Consider the following 16498-nt stretch of genomic DNA (forward strand, 5'->3'; position numbering starts at 1 on the left):
ACAGGAGGAAAAATGGAATATTCACAAATACATAGAAATTATTAACTTGTCCATAGAAAAGAAAATCATGGACTTAGAGAGTAGACTTGTGGTTGCCAAGGGGGTGGGGGAGGGAGTGAGATGGATTGAGAACTTGGGGTTAATAGGTACAGATTACTGCCTTTGGAATGGATAAGCAATGAGGTCCTGCTGTATAGCACTGGGAACTGTATCTAGTCACAAGGGAGCATGATAATAAAGTTTTCTAAAAAAAAACAAATACATGGAAATTAACACACTCCTAAACAATAAGTAGATCAAAGAAAATATTAAAAGAGAAGTAAAAAACTTGTCGGGAGATGGTGAAAAGAGAAACACAACATTTCAAATCTTATGGGATGCAGCAAAAGCAGTTCTAAGAAGAAATTTTATAGCAATAATCATATAAATCAAGAAAATAGATCTCAAATATACAACCTTTCTTTACACCCACAAGAACTAGAAAAAGTGGAACAAACTAAACCCAGAGGTAGCAAAAGAAAGGAAATAATAAAGATTAGAGCAGAAATAGAGAAAGGAAAATAATAGGAAATATTTTTTAAAAAGTTGATTCTTTAAAAAGATAAACAAAATTGACAGACCTTTAGGTAGATGAACCAAGAAAAAAAGAGAGAGGTTTAATGAAAGAGGAGACATTACAGCTGATACCACAGAAATATAAAAAAAATTTCTCCAGGACATAGAATATTAAGCAGCTAGTAAAACTCACGTTTTTAAAGTTTGCTTAATGGCTTAGGAAAATATTTAATATATGGTATTAAGTTTTTCAAAATCAGCATATAAAATTTTGTCCAGAATTCCATTTAATGTTCTAATGATGCAAAAATTCAGATTAAATACCATTCAGCGTACACTATTGCCATAGTTAACAGATGCATTTATGTTGCTGTTGTTGCTTCAAGAAAATAATGTGAGGTGTTTTTTTAGGCCTATTGATTGCATACTGTAGAAGATTTGATGTTCAGACTGGTTCTTCTATATACTATGTTTCCTCCACAATTGGTAATTTTTTGTTTTTTCTTTTTATTATATTGAATTGTATTGCCTGTAGGGAAAGGTCTGAAAACAAGGAGTCCTGAATTCTAATTCTTCCCTATTAATTGATAAGACATGTTTTTTTTCCATCAAAAGAGATACGTATACTTTACTACCTATATTACAAGGTTTTTGAGGTTCAAAAAGGAAATTATATGAAAAAGAAAAACATTAGGTTCTGTACATAAAACGTGTACTAGAGCACATGGCACATAAGTTGTCAATAAATTATATAATTATAGATTTTTAAAATACTATATAATAATTACATATTAACATAAATCAATTTATGGCACAATAGCATCTCACCTGGGATAGCAGAGGTAGTTGTCACTTATCCCTTTATTTCTATTATTGAGAACAGACAAATTTTATTACTTCTGAGCATAACAAATAGTTATCTCAAAGTTTATATATCAAAGTTCTTTATTCTTAGGCAAATGGCCTGCACCAGAGCCATTTAGATAGCCATTTAGATACTGTTCTAAGAATGTCAGTTCTGCTGTATAACTTTGGGACACTTACTTAACTTCCCTGGCCCTCCATTGCTTCATTTATAAATTGAGAAGGTGGACTGCACTATCTGTAAAGGCCCTCCTAGCTCTAATACTCTGAGATCCTATGTTCATAATGAAACTCTGAGTCATTAATAAAGATTGGGGAGTTCCTATTGTGGCTCATCAGGTTAAGAACCCAACATAGTCTCTGTGAGGATGTGGGTTCGATCCCTGGCCTCACCCAGTGGGTTAAGGATCCAGCATTGCCACAAGCTGCAGTGTAGGTCACAGATGTGGCTCGAATCCTGTGTTCCTGTGGCTGTGGTGTAGGCCAGCAACTGCAGCTCCTATTTAACCCCTAGCCTAGGAATTTCCATATGCCGTGGGTATGACCCTAAAAAGAAAGAAAAGATCAAATGACATTTGATATGTACTTGTTGAAGAAGACAAAGAAGTATATACTCAGTATTAGGAAGATTTTTTTTAAAGCAGCTGTTAGTACCTACAGGCACCAATTTTAGTTATCTGAAATGTGGAACAACTCAACATCCTTAATAGTGACAGATTATTGAGACTTTCTTGAATTATTATCTTTATCAATGATTAATGATAAGGGTAATTATAATGGAAATACTAACCAGTTTCCAGAATTTTCAAAAGCTCTGTCTTTTCTAACTACTGTCTTGGAAAATAATGAAATTTTGAAAAGAAATCATAGGGCAAAAACATCCTCAGAAATAGCTGAAAACAGTACTTCAGTGAGGGAGTTAAAATCCACCCTTGATAACATGTAGAAATGACTAATGCTTGATATTTTCTTGTAGCCTATGCTGTTGGCATGATACTTACATTTGTTGTTCTGGTGCTGATGAAAAAGGGGCAACCTGCTCTCCTCTATTTAGTACCCTGCACACTAATTACTGCCTCAGTTGTTGCTTGGAGACGTAAGGAAATGAAAAAGTTCTGGAAAGGTAGCGGCTATGAGGTATGTGCTTATATTTTGGTTACCAAGTTATCTATGACTCTCTCTGCCTAATTTTGATTGGGAACTGCTTATATATATATATATATCAAAGCTTTTACATGCCAAAAAGTTGCCTTGAATCTGTCAGGATGTCCTAAGTTTTTTCCACTACTGCATCCTTATTGTTCACCTGCTGCATCATCAAATCCTCTCCCCACTGCAATCTGATGCCAAAATTCTGATGACTTAGGATAAAACTACCAAGAAGCAATGGGAGGGTGTCAGGGAAAATCAATACAGCATTTTGACATGAGTTTTCAGAAGCCACACAAAAATCATCTTCATGAAAAATAAAACCCATGTTTAAGTACTAAATTTTAATACTGAGATTAGCTATCCATAGTAAGTGTCCTGAGGTTTTGCAGATAAGTATACTCTCTACAGCATCTAAATTGGCATCTAAATGAAAGAGGGCACTCATTTCAGATTTAAATGAATGAAGATGGACCTTTCTGTAAAATTCCTAGAACAGAGAGAATCTGGATACCAGAATCTATCACGTTTGAGTTTGTTCTTCATTAAAGTTAAACCTCTTTCTTCTTTTCCTAAATATTCTTGGCATTCCAGTAAAGTTTGTTTGTTTGCGTTGAAACTGAGGAAGGTTGGGAAACAGTAGCCTGTTGAGGTCAGGGTCATGGCATTGATCCCTCCATGAGGCAGTTAGCTCTGCTTTGCCCTGTTACAACAAACTACCCTCCATCATCCACCCTCGTGCATGCGTGTCAGTGGTCACATGAAACAAAAATAGAGATACTTTGGGTGGGTGGCTGCAATTCTCTTAGTCAGTAAACAGTTCAAAGTTCATATCCACCTTGTGGTTGGTCGTAGTGTCATCTTTATTTGACAAGAGGTGATTAACACTTTAAGTTAGACTACTATAATTGAAAAAAACACCAGCATAGAATTCTTTAGGGTAAATCTCATAATTTCTTTGAGGTTAGGATAAAATAATAAAATTTACCTTTCCTTTTTCACAATGCCATTGTCTCAACTTGTATTTAAACACATAACATTAGTTTATGGCTATAAAGGCCTTGACTAATCTAGTAAGATAGCTTGTAACTTTTCCATGAAGAGGACACCCACATGGAGTTTTTTATCTTACAAATTTTAAAAAATAAAAGTATGTCATGTAACACATTCTAATACTAGTTTTTCAAAGTCACATCCCAAGAAGTGTTCTTTGTCATCATTTAAAAAAAATAATTTTCTATTTATTCATTTAACAAATGTGTATTGAGCAGTAGTTTTAGCAGGTAGTATTTTAACTAACCTTTTGAAGGTTAGAGTCTAGTGGAGAATACAGATAGAGTCACTAACAATAAAGTGTGATAAATGTGTTAGTTATGGCAGGGTGTCATGAAACCTAAAAGTGGGACACAAAGTGCTTATGGTTTTGAGACAGAGGTGATTTGGGGAAGGAAGCCTTCCTAAAGAATGTTAAGTTTATATTGAGACTTTAAGACTGAGCCGTGTGTTCCATATTGAGAGAACCATGACTTCAAAGGCTCAGAGGGAAGAGCATGACAGATTTGGGAACCAAAGAAAATTTAGAATGGCCAACAAACTGTATGAGAATAAGAGAGCTATAGGAAATGAAAACTGGAAAAGGAAGCAAGGGAAAGAGCCTGTAGGGTCCTGAAAGATGTTAAAGAGCTTAGATAATATCCTAGGAACATTGGAGACCATTTAAGAGTTTTAAGAAATCTAGAAAATGGATTGAAGGAGGGAGCAAAACTTTATACAGCTATAACTATTAGAAGCAATAGTAGCCAGAAATAGCAAGGTAGTGAGAGTGGGAGAAGTGAACAAAGTCAAGAGAAATTTAGAGGCATAATTAATGCAATCTGGTGATAGATTCAGTGTAGGAATGGATTCCAAGGTTTCTGACTTAAATAACTACATGGGTATATGGTGAGACCATTCACTGGAATTAAGAAGGGCAATAGATTTGAGGGATAAGATGATGAATTCAATGTTGGACATTTCAAAATACCTATGGGACCACCAGGGAGAGATAAATAACTAATAAGCAGTTGAGTAAACATCCCCTGATATGCAGGAGACAGATCTAGCTAGAGTCAGAAATTAGGGAGTATCACTAACAAACTCAGTGAGTGAGTAAGAATGTAGACGGAGAAGAAAAGACTCAGGACAGAACTGTGACTGCAAGGTTTCTACTTTTAGGGGCACCTATTACCTAATTATGAGGTAAATCAGGACAAGGAGGACAAGCAGCATGGGAAACGTTGTTTAGGTTTGGTGTTAAATCTTTATTGAAGTTAGAGTTTAAATTTGAGACTATTGGTGGGTGAACATGGTACTATCTTACAGATTTAAGTATGTCTGCTCTTATTTTCATCACCGAAATTTTATTTTTGCTTGTAAATTTTTCCTTTCCCTTTAATCCAGCTTTCAGGTTGGAGTGTTTTATTATAGCACCGTTGCTCCTTTCTCTCTCCATGATGTTTATTGAGGAAAAAGGGGACGGTACGTAAGGAGAGAATTCAATCAAGGGAGGCATTATATTCCCTATGAATAAATGCTCTCCCCTGGACCATCCAAGTTTCATTCTTAGAAATCGTGACCTTGAAAGAAATGATGATACTGCTTCATAGCAGCTACCTATAAAGGAAAAAGTTTCCTGCAAATGTATCATTGCAGCTGGACGTAAAGCCATAGTAAATTACCTGGAAGGGCAGACTCCAGGGCCTTCACCACAAAATGTAGAAGCTAAATAAGACAGTTTATTGTAGGAAAATACATTTAAAAGTGTCTGAGGAGTTCCCGTCGTGGCGCAGTGGTTAACGAATACGACTAGGAACCATGAGGTTGCGGGTTCGGTTCCTGCCCTTGCTCAGTGGGTTAACGATCCGGCGTTGCCGTGAGCTGTGGTGTAGGTTGCAGACGCGGCTCGGATCCTGAGTTGCTGTGGCTCTGGCGTAGGCCGGAGTCTACAGCTCCGATTAGACCCCTAGCCTGGGAACCTCCATATGCCGCGGGAGCGGCCCAAGAAATAGCAACAACAACAACAAAAGACAAAAAGACAAAAGACAAAAAAAAAAAAAAAGTGTCTGAAAAGATAGGACAATTTTAGTGATAAACTTCTCACTTTTGTAGTGTAGTAATAATTTTATTAGGTTAAGACATTTAGAATATAAAATACCACATACTTATAAAAATCATGGAATCTGGTGCCAGACTGCCTAAGTTTGAATTCTGATTTTGTTTATTATTAGCCATGTGAACTTAGGCAAGGTGCTTAGCTTCTTGGTGCCTCTTATTTCCTCCGATGTAAAATGGGATAATAATCAACCTACTTTAGAAGGTTGTTGTAGTAGCTGCAAGTTGCTTAATTATAGTATTAGGAACATCACTAGTGCTATAAATGTATTTGCTATATTTGTAAGAATTGGGGTTTTTTGTTTTGGTTTATTGGTTGGTTTGGTCATTTCTTTTTTTCTTCCTTCCTTCCTTCCTTCCTTCCTTTCTTTCTCTTTCTCTTTCTTTCTTTCTTTTTTTATTTTTATGGCCGCACCTACAGCATATGGAAGTTCCCAAGCTATAGGTCAAATAGGAGCTACAGCTGCTGGCCTGTGCCACAGTCTGGAAAATACCAGATCTGAGCCACAGCTTGCAGCAGGTCCGGATCCTTAACCCACTGAGCGAGGCTGGGGATTAAACCCACATCCTCATGGATACTAGTCGGGTTCTTAACCCGCTGAGCCACAATGGGAATTCCTGATCATTACTTTTCAGTTCATTAACTAGATTTCCATTTTCCTGGTTTGGATATTAAACTTTCGGTCTTTGTTAAATCCAGTTCTTTTAACTACTCATTTGTAAAAGGGCATCACAAGCCTCAGAGAAAAAGATTTTGTTAAAATAAACATGGTCATTTTCCCACTGTGCACAAAATTTTAAAATATCAAGAATGTACATTTGCTGAAATTTTAGGCAGCTTATTGCAGAATAATATAAGCTGCTACCAGCAGGGAGTCTATTTTTCCAGAAAACTAACATATTTAAAAGTTATAAGATGTAATGCCCTCTGTTAATATGAAGAAGAAAACCTCTCATTCCTTTTGTCCAATCTGTAAAGTCCAACTTAATTTAGCTCAAATGTTGTCATTTGTGAGAGCCAGTATATTATTGGCTTTAGCAGTAGTTCTGGCAAGTTACTTAATCCTGAAGACACTGTCTTTTCTTTCGTAGTTTGGATCTACAGGCTGGTAAGAGAATTTGTAATCTATAGCGGTGGCTTAGCCCAGGGCCTAGAGAGGCAAGGTGATGTTGAAATCAGGTAAGGCTAGGTAGGGGCTTTGAAAGTAGAATGGGAAGCTCAGCAAGCCCGGTAAACTAGAGGGAGACTAAGTATGGACTCAGTATAGGAGGCCAAGAGGGTAAACCCTGAAGACAGCCCTCAGGCAGTTACCAGTTCGTCTCTTTGGCTAACAGTGTGATAATCCTTGCCCTCCTCCCCTCCCACCTCCATTATCTCTGTCTCCAGAATATCCCTTATGTAACTCCCAACTCAAAAGCTGCCTTCTCCAAGCAGACATCCAGGAGTTCTCCAACTGAAATTAGGTTCACTTTTCCCCATATTTTTTTAAGACTTTGACTTTAAATACTTTACATCTGTCTTGTCCTGTAGGTATTTATGTATTCCTCCCTCACTTAAATTATTATCTCCTAGGTGTTGGGAACCCATAGTGCTGATAACAGTGGTTTATACACTGCACATTCTATCTGTGTTACTGAAATTCTTCATGCAAAACAAATAGAATGTTCAATCTTTAATCCACTGACCTTTAGTCAATTTTGTGTGTATGTATTAGCTTCCAGATTATGTTTTAGCAGCCTTCATCAGATTACCAAAATTGTTTAAGATATTGTAAAAGTAAGGCACTCTTAAAACACTAAACTAGAATTATATCTCTACATTCTTTATATATAAACATTTTTTTGCAAGTGCCAAAAGTTTTTGCTGAAAGAATCAAATATAAAACAAGTAATATAAATTAAAATCAGAGTCTAAGGTGATGGCACATTTGTTTTTTGCTGTTATTATTCGGTTCATTCTAATGCCTGATATTAGAATTGAGTGTAAGAATAGTAGAAAGCAAGACTCTCTCCTGGAGTTTTATAAATGTCGTGGGTAGCCCTGACAGCCTTTTTATGCTGTTTCCAAAGGGCAAATTATTCCTCGTTTGTTGCTATAACTTAAAGACCTCATAGAAATACTTTAATATTTTTACTTGGAGTCCTGCAACCTTCTATAAATTTCTCTGAGCAAAAGAAGTAATGTCGGAGTTCCTGCTCTGGCACAACAGGATCAGTGGCATCTCTGCAGCACTAGGATGCAGGTTCTATCCCCAGCCCAGCACAGTGGGTTGAAGGATCTGACTTTGCCTACTGCCTAGGCCACAGCTATGGCTCAGATCTGATCCCTGGCCTGGGAACTCCATGAGTGGTGGAGCAACCAAAAAAGGGGGAAAAAAAAGAAAATAATATTTTCTATAGGATGTCACTAAACTAATACTAGCTTGGAAACCGTAATTATATATTCCTTTCTATAGCTCAAAGCTACTTACACTGTGTTTTTTTGGTTTTTTTTTTTTTGGTTTTTTTTTTTCTTTCTTTTTTGGCTGTCCCATGGCATATGGAAGTTTCCAGGCCAGGGGTCAGATCTAAACTGCAGTTGTGACCTATGCCACAGCTGTGGCCACACCAGATCCTCAACCCACTGTGCTGTGCCGGGCATCAAACCTGCATCCCAGCGCTCCAGAGTGCCACAGTGGAAACTCTTACACTGTGTTTTTTATAAACCGTTTTTCTGGAGTGCTTCAAGAATTACAGGTTTTTGGGTTTTTTTTTTTTTCTTTCTTTCTTTCTTTCTTTTTTTTCTTTTTTTTTTTTTTTTTTTTTTTTGGTCTTTTTAGGGCCGCACCTGCAGCATATGGCGATTCCCAGGCTAGGGGTCAAATCGGCCTACACCATAGCCACAGCAACAAGGGATCCAAGCTGCATCTGCGACCTATACCACAGCTTGAGGCAACACCATAGCCACAGCAACAAGGGATCCAAGCTGCATCTGCGACCTATACCACAGCTCGAGGCAACACCTGATCCTTAACCCACCGAACAAGTCTAGGGATTGAACCAGCGTTCTCATGGATGCTAGTCAGATTTGTTTACACTAAGCCATGATGGGAACTCCCAGTTTCATTTATTTTCTAATGAGTAGAGAGAAAGTTAAAGTGTTTTTTTCTCCAGAGAGAAAAATTAAGTAGTGGCATAATTACTTTGGCATATAGAACAATGAATAGAAATCATGCCTTTGGGAGAATTTTTTTGTTTCTAATCCTAAATCAGTGGAGTTAGATTTATACTGCAACCTTCAATGGGCTATTTTACTCTGAGTGGGGAATTAACTTTTCAGTTTGTTAATATCCAGTAAACACTGGGTTTGTCCTCTGTTAAATGTCACTAGTGCTTCTAATTATTTTTAGAAGTCACAAGCTATAACTGACAAGTCAGAATACAGATACTGAGAACAACTCTGCTGTAGTATCAGCAGCTCTCCAGTTACTGTACTTTAATGAGCATTTTATTAGACAGTTTCTGGAGATTGGTTCACAGCTATCAGTAAGTGCCAGGTTAGCTGACCCAATTTCAGAGGACATCAAGTTTGCTCTTTATATTTCTGTGTTATTTTTATTATTTCATTAGGTTACCATTACCAGGGTTAGCAGATCTTGTGGAAGAAAGAGAGTCCCCACCATCCATTCTTCCAAGGTTGCTTCAGTTCTCTTTCCCCACAGCTCCAACCTCCTAAACCCAGAGCATCTAAATTACTAAGAAGAAAGGGGGCCTAAATATATCTCACATGCTTCTTTCCCTCTCTTATTTATATCCTGACTAAAGCAACTCTTCCACAAAACTTTATCTTTTGTGTTACCTGTCTTGATTTGGCTTTTTTTTTTTTTTTTCTCTCTTTCCCCCTCCACTCAGAAGTACTATGAATATGCAACTACCTTAATCTAGAGGAAATCTTTGGCAAATAGAGGACCTCAAAACTGATTGTTTGGGGGCTTGAAATGACTCAGAGCATCAGGTTTGGGTTTTATAAGTTGTCTCTATCACTTGAGACACTTGTCAGCTGAGAGCCTCAGCTCATGTGTTTTCTTTGTCTGGCAAGTCCCAAAACCCTATTCAGAAATTATCCCTCTCTCTACTTCTTGCAAAAACAAAAAACCACAACAACAACAACAACAACAACAACAAAAAAACACTAAAGCTTTTAGAATGGGTTTATAAAAAATAGCAACACTTATCGTGCTTGTCTTCTACTTCAAAAAGAGAAGGGGAAAATTGCATCACAATATTTGAGTTTAATGACTAATCTAAAAATCTTTGACAGTCTTCAGAAAGACATTAAGTACTTTTCTTTGTCTTTTTTTTTTTGCTATTTCTTGGGCCGCTCCCGCGGCATATGGAGGTTCCCAGGCTAGGGGTCCAATCGGAGCTGTAGCCACCAGCCTACGCCAGAGCCAGAGCCACAGCAACGCGGGATCCGAGCCGCTTCTGCAACCTACACCACAGCTCACGGCAACGCCGGATTGTTAACCCACTGAGCAAGGGCAGGGACCGAACCCGCAACCTCATGGTTCCTAGTCGGATTCGTTAACCACTGCGCCACTACGGGAACTCCAGAAAGACATTAAGTACTTTTTTCTTCTATTTTCTTTTTTTTTTGGTCTTTTGTCTTTTTTGTTGTTGTTGTTGTTGTTGCTATTTCTTGGGCCGCTCCCGCGGCATATGGAGGTTCCCAGGCTAGGGGTCCAATCGGAGCTGTAGCTGCCAGCCTACGCCAGAGCCACAGCAACTCGGGATCCGAGCCGCGTCTGCAACCTACACCACAGCTCACGGCAACGCCGGATTGTTAACCCACTGAGCAAGGGCAGGGACCGAACCCGCAACCTCATGGTTCCTAGTCGGATTCGTTAACCACTGCGCCACGACGGGAACTCCTTTTCTTCTATTTTCAAGTAGTTTTTCCTGAAGAATAGGGTAAAAACACTGAAAACATTCAAGCGGTTCTTTCCTTCATTCCCAAGTATAGAAAGATTTTTATGGGAATATGGGAAGAGCTGAACTGATCATGTGAGAAAAGTTTAATTGGTAATTACTCTAAAAAAGTCTATAGAAAATGTATTCTTGATTTTATTTTCAGATAGCATTTGACCTTTAATACCTTTAGTTTCTTTGTTCTTAGTAAAAATTTTTATCATACAAGTCTTTTAAAAATTTCATTTATTAGGAGTTCCCTTGTGGTGCAGTGGATTAAGGATCCAGTGTTGTCACCGTAGTGGCCCAGTTTGCTACTATGCTGTGGGTTTGACCCCTAGCCCAGAAACTTCCACAGGCCACATGTATGGCCAAAAAATAAATGTGTGTGTACACACACACACACACACACACACATACACACACACACACATGTTATCGTTGCTAAATTATCCCAAGGTCAATTCAAGGTATCAGCCACTGTCCCTGACCCAGGGGTATTCTCACAGTGTTTGTGGAGCCATTTTTAGTTTTTCCACCTCTGGACATGGATACTGCTTGAAATATTGTCCTGGAATAAGCATCAGGAATATCTTGTGATGGAGTTCCCACTGCCATTCAGGGTAGTATTCATACTGAGAGATGGAAATAGTGGAAGATCCAGAGAAAACTAGTCCTGAGTCAAATGATTAGGCTTCCTGAAAAAGTGATTGTCACCTTGATTGTGTCCCGAGGAGTATGGATATTGAACCCATACATTGCTCCAAAAGAGTGCTTGGTTCTATGGGGTCTTCTCTGTCTTTCTTAAAAACTGGAAATCCTTTTGCCAAATGAGAATGCTGGGGGCATGTTGAAAATTTGAATTTCTTAATACCTTTTATTTATGCCTAGATGATGGACCATCTGGACTATGCAACAAATGAAGAAAACCCTGTGACTGCTGGTGAACAGATTGTCCAACAATAGTATTATGTAGACCTGCAATAATATGTTAACTGACAATTTCTACAAATAGAGTTTGACTTTTTAAATTGACTTTTGATTTGACAATCTGAAAAAAATTTCAATGATATGCTTGCAAATATGTATTTTTAAGAACTGGTACTGACAATTATGTGTTAAATAATTGAAATATGTTTGCTTTTAGCTATGTTAAAGTTGTGCCTTCACATTAAATAAAAGCTTATGGTCTGTGTAATTTTCTAGAGGTATTATATACAGTATATTTTTCTAAAAAAAAAAGTTTTGAACCAATCCTGTACTTTTCTTACTGAAAACTGTTTCATTCAACTCTAATGGTAGTTAACAAGTATTTAGAGTTTCTGAGCAGATTTTATTGTAAAGAATTATGCATATTTTATGCTCTATAAAAATAACTGTTTAAGACCATGCAAGAAAGCAGTTCAGCAACAGAATTTTGGAACTTTTATCACTGTAGAGGTTAAAAATATATAATTGGGGAATATATAAATGTGTATTTTTGTAGCATAGGTTAAAAAAAAAAATCCCAAACCTTTTTTTAACTTGAGAACCTAAATTCCTTCAGACTGATATGTATTATATTAGAATATTTCTCCAGATAAAGAGAAACATAACATATAGAACTAGTCATTAAAAGGACACAAAAATTGAAATCCAGTTTTCAGTGGTCTGCCGTTTTCTTGAAGATGGTAGCTTAAATTTCTAAATTAACATTCAATTCCACAATGATATTTTTGATCTCTGAAGTTTGTTTCTGCTAATGTTAAGACTTAATATTTTGTAAAAATTATTTTTCTTATCAAATTGTATATTAATACATATGGCTCATTGTTTGAGCATTAACATCTCTAATAATTCCCTCCCTTATCTTTTTTCCAGATTCCCACTCTTCCCACTGTTAACTTGTAAAAATTTGGGAGGAAGATGGTACTAATATACAAAGTATGCTTCAGAGGAAAGAAATGGAAACAAAAGGCAGAAAATGGGGTGTTAGTCTCATTTTAATTGCAAGAGTTTGAGTAAATTGTATTAGCTCAAGACACTTGTATTTATCTTTTCTTCTCTGCCAAATGAGTATGTTAGACCAGTTAATCACTCTGGTACCTTCCAACTTGAAAATTTTCTTTCTCTTTCTTTCCTAAATCTCAGATTTAAGACATTATTCTGGAAGTCATAGGCCAAATTACTTTCATTTTCTTTTATTTTCCCTAAGAAATTCCCAAATGAAAGGTGATTGCAAAGGTAGCAGGATTATATATTTCTCTGTAAATAATGTGTATGTGAACAAATCTATGATTTTTCATTCTTAGGCCAGTTTAAGTGATTAAATATAGAGCTAATGCCTTTAAAAATTGATCAGACCTTTATTGTTTGAACTGAATTTGGCATTTGAGGGAATTAGATGTTTTTGATTAATTGCTAACTTGCTGAGTAATTTACAGATAGAGAAGCTCCCTTGACCGTCAGCCCTTCTTTCTCGTTAATACACTTATGGCTTGTTTGGTTTATGGCAAATGACAAATAAGTATCTGACAAGTAGGAGTTCATGTTAATTTTGCCTCCATAATATCCAGTTTGAATTTTTTCCAAAGACTCTAATTTATTTGGCAGCCTGTAATAGAGGGAACAGACTAAGTGCCATATTAAAGCTCCAACTTTATTTTCATTTATAATATCAATAAAATGTTTGCCAAATACAGCTTTTTAAAGTAAAATTATCTTCACTCTCATCCCAGCTTCATGATATTCAAAAGCCTTAACCACATTTTATGAAAAATGTAAAAGAAAATTTTACATCTAGAGATCTGGAACCTTAGTTCTTTGATACAAATTCCATTTTATCCAACCATTTGTTATCAAAAAGATAAAACCTTATTTTACCTTGCTATTTCAATCTTACTGATTTAATAAAAATAACAAATAAAAAGTGAAATTCATTAAGTTTCTCCATCTTCAGTGTCAACTTTATATTGTACTTGAGCAATCCTTCTAGCAGCCAAGCTGAAAATATTTATAGAAATTACAATAAAGTGCAGAAATATTTTATTTGGGGAATCAAAATATGAACAAAGGATAGGGGAGGTGAAAATTTGGTTTTAGAAGACTGTATCTTTTCTTCTTTTGCCTTCTCACCACCAATAACTTTAAGGGGAAGAGAAGTTTGGTTTTTTTCCCTAAATATGTCTTGAAACCCCTAAGATGTATTGTATCAGATCACTTACTGCAAAAAAAAAAAATACTTCTTAGATATTTTCTATGAACATTTTTGTAGCTTATCAAACAGAAATTATTAAGTATCTCAAATTGTAGATGGTTTTTACTTGAGTTTATTGCAGCAAAAATAAATATGAGGTTTGTGGGGAAAGACTTTGATATTCTAATATGTTTCCTTATAGTTTGTAGTTTTTTTTAGATGAGCAATACCTTATTAGTAGACTCAGTAATTTATTTGTCTTTTGAAGGAAGAAAATTTTAACCCATCTGCTATTGGCATTCATTGATTTTAGTCACATGTTCATAGAGATTTTGGCAAAATTGTACATTTATAGTAAATACAAATGAGCTTCCAGTTTTCCTCTGCTCTTTTAATGTCTGCCTTGTGTATAAGCAAAAATTATTTTTGTATTTGACTAAAAAATATTTGAACAAATGTATTTAAGCTTGGTCTCTAAAACTGCAATCTGTTCTTAGCCAATGAGATTTTAAAAACTGGCATTTTCAGACTAGTGGATTGTACCACTTTGAAAGGCTTTTTATTTCCCCATTAACAAGGAAAAAAGTTGAATTTATTCAGGATGATGCAGAGTAAGTAATTTTACAGTTTAAAAAAAATCTGGGAGTTCCCGTCGTGGCGCAGTGGTTAACGAATCCGACTAACAACCATGAGGTTGCGGGTTCGGTCCCTGCCCTTGCTCAGTGGGTTAACGATCCGGCGTTGCCGTGAGCTGTGGTGTAGGTTGCAGACGCGGCTCGGATCCCGCGTTGCTGTGGCTCTGGCGTAGGCCGGTGGCTACAGCTCCGATTCAACCCCCAGCCTGGGAACCTCCATATGCCGCGGGAGCGGCCCAAGAAATAGCAACAACAACAACAACAACAAAAGACAAAAGACAAAAAAAAAAAAATCTGTTTACCTCAGAGGTTATTCTAAAGGGTAGGGGAGGATAATGAAATTAAAATCAAAATCCTGAACAACAAAAAAAAATCACTTTATGCTTCCTGAAAGATAGATACTCTGTAAATTCAAGAGAGCTGAATCAAATTACTTAACCTTTTAGAATTTGCTTTTTTGTTTGGGTTTTTGTTGTTGTTGTTTTGCTTTTTTAGGGCTGCACTCACACTGGCGGCTCGAGGCATAGAGCAGTTCCTCTGCTAGGGGTCAAATCAGAGCTGTAGCTGCCAGCCTATGCCACAGCCTCAGCAATGCAGGATCAGAGAGGTATCTGCAACCTGCACCACAGCTCATGGCAACGCTGAATCCTTAACCCACTGAGCAAGGGCAGGGATCGAACCCTCAACCTCATGGTTCCTAGTCGGATTCGTTAACCACTGCGCCACGACGGGAACTCCGAGGAACTCCACCCTTTTGAAATTTGGAAGAAATTGTGTAGTGTCCATGATTTGGATTACTGAATTTTCAGAATAAATGAAATGATTGACAAGAGTAATATATAGGCCATATTACAGTGAAGATTATATATGTAAATTTCCTTGTATAATGTTTCCATACTTGAGGATAGCTTTTGTATCTGAGAAAATGATCACTGGGGGGAAAAATTTTTAAAGTTTTAGAATTGTCTCACATTATTGGCAGTTAAATAGCAACTAGAGGAAAAAATGTAGAATATTTAACATCATCATGTGTTTCTTTGATTAGTCATAAAAAGTATTGTAAAGAACTTATTTTCCTTTGGAATGTGTTTTTTCTTTTTATTTCTTTTTTTTTTTTGTGTGTGTGTGTGTCCAAAGTTTATATGGATAATGTGCAGGATTTTCTCCAATTAGACAAGTCAATGTAAATTAGGTGGTTTTTGCCTGTTTTATACCTTCTGTGGTATCTTGATCAAATGAGAACCTTTTAAAAAGACATGATTGCATTTTTACTTTTTGATAAAACTCTGAGTGTGGAATTCTTCTAACACTTCCGTATATTAGTGTAAATTAGTACTTTTATAACACTACTAAGCTTTATTTTTTTAATGGGACATGATTTAAAGTTTTTAATTTTTTTGAAGTGTTAATCTGGCAGTGCTTTAAAATTCTTTCATTATGTGCTGATACTGACAAGAAAAACAGGGTTTTTTTAATGTATTGAATTCACTATAGTATTCAATAAATTATATTTTGAAATAAAATTTGAGTTTGTTTTATTTTAAATGATGAAAAATAATTGAAAATGAACTAAAGGGCTAGTAGATAATGTTCACATAAGGTAAACTGGTAGTAATCACTTATGAAGTTGAATAGTTCTTTTAAGTCTGACAAATAATCCATACAAGCTAGATTCCATAAATGTCATTTACTGGAAATATATCGATACATGGAACCCTTTAATGAATATTTATTGAATTGATGTATGTGTAGACTTTTTTTAACCAGGAAATTACCCTCCCTCTTATGATGAACATCCCTGATATTTGCAGCTTTGCTGATATTGTTCTTACAAATTACTAAGATCTTGCTGCCATTGTCCCGTCTTTTTAAACTCAGATATAGATGGCCCACTTATGCATCTGTAGTGTGTCTGTCTTGACCACACATTGAGGAAGTCTTGTTCCCTCTATGCCCTACTGCAAAGGAACATTGTTTCATCCACAGGCTGATATACTTGGAAAGAGTAGCTGTCTCTTGGAAG

The 16498-nt window shown here is 36.4% G+C and overlaps 1 protein-coding gene across 4 annotated transcripts in view; it reads left to right on the plus strand.

Moving 5' to 3' along the window:
• The window catches only part of SPPL2A (signal peptide peptidase like 2A), a 67259-nt gene extending 51261 nt beyond the window's left edge, over positions 1-15998 (plus strand). The window contains exons 14-16 of one of the 4 annotated variants that reach the window (XM_021095561.1): positions 967-1041; positions 2396-2556; positions 11557-15998. In XM_021095561.1, coding sequence (XP_020951220.1) covers positions 967-1041; positions 2396-2556; positions 11557-11631 — 311 coding nt within the window. In that variant the 3' untranslated portion in view covers positions 11632-15998. The remainder of the gene's footprint in view (positions 1-966; positions 1042-2395; positions 2557-11556) is intronic. The other 3 variants (XM_021095572.1, XM_021095590.1, XM_021095583.1) reach the window with 3 other exon arrangements.

This window comes from Sus scrofa, chromosome 1 (assembly GCF_000003025.6).
Source record: "Sus scrofa isolate TJ Tabasco breed Duroc chromosome 1, Sscrofa11.1, whole genome shotgun sequence".
NCBI lineage: Eukaryota > Metazoa > Chordata > Mammalia > Artiodactyla > Suidae > Sus > Sus scrofa.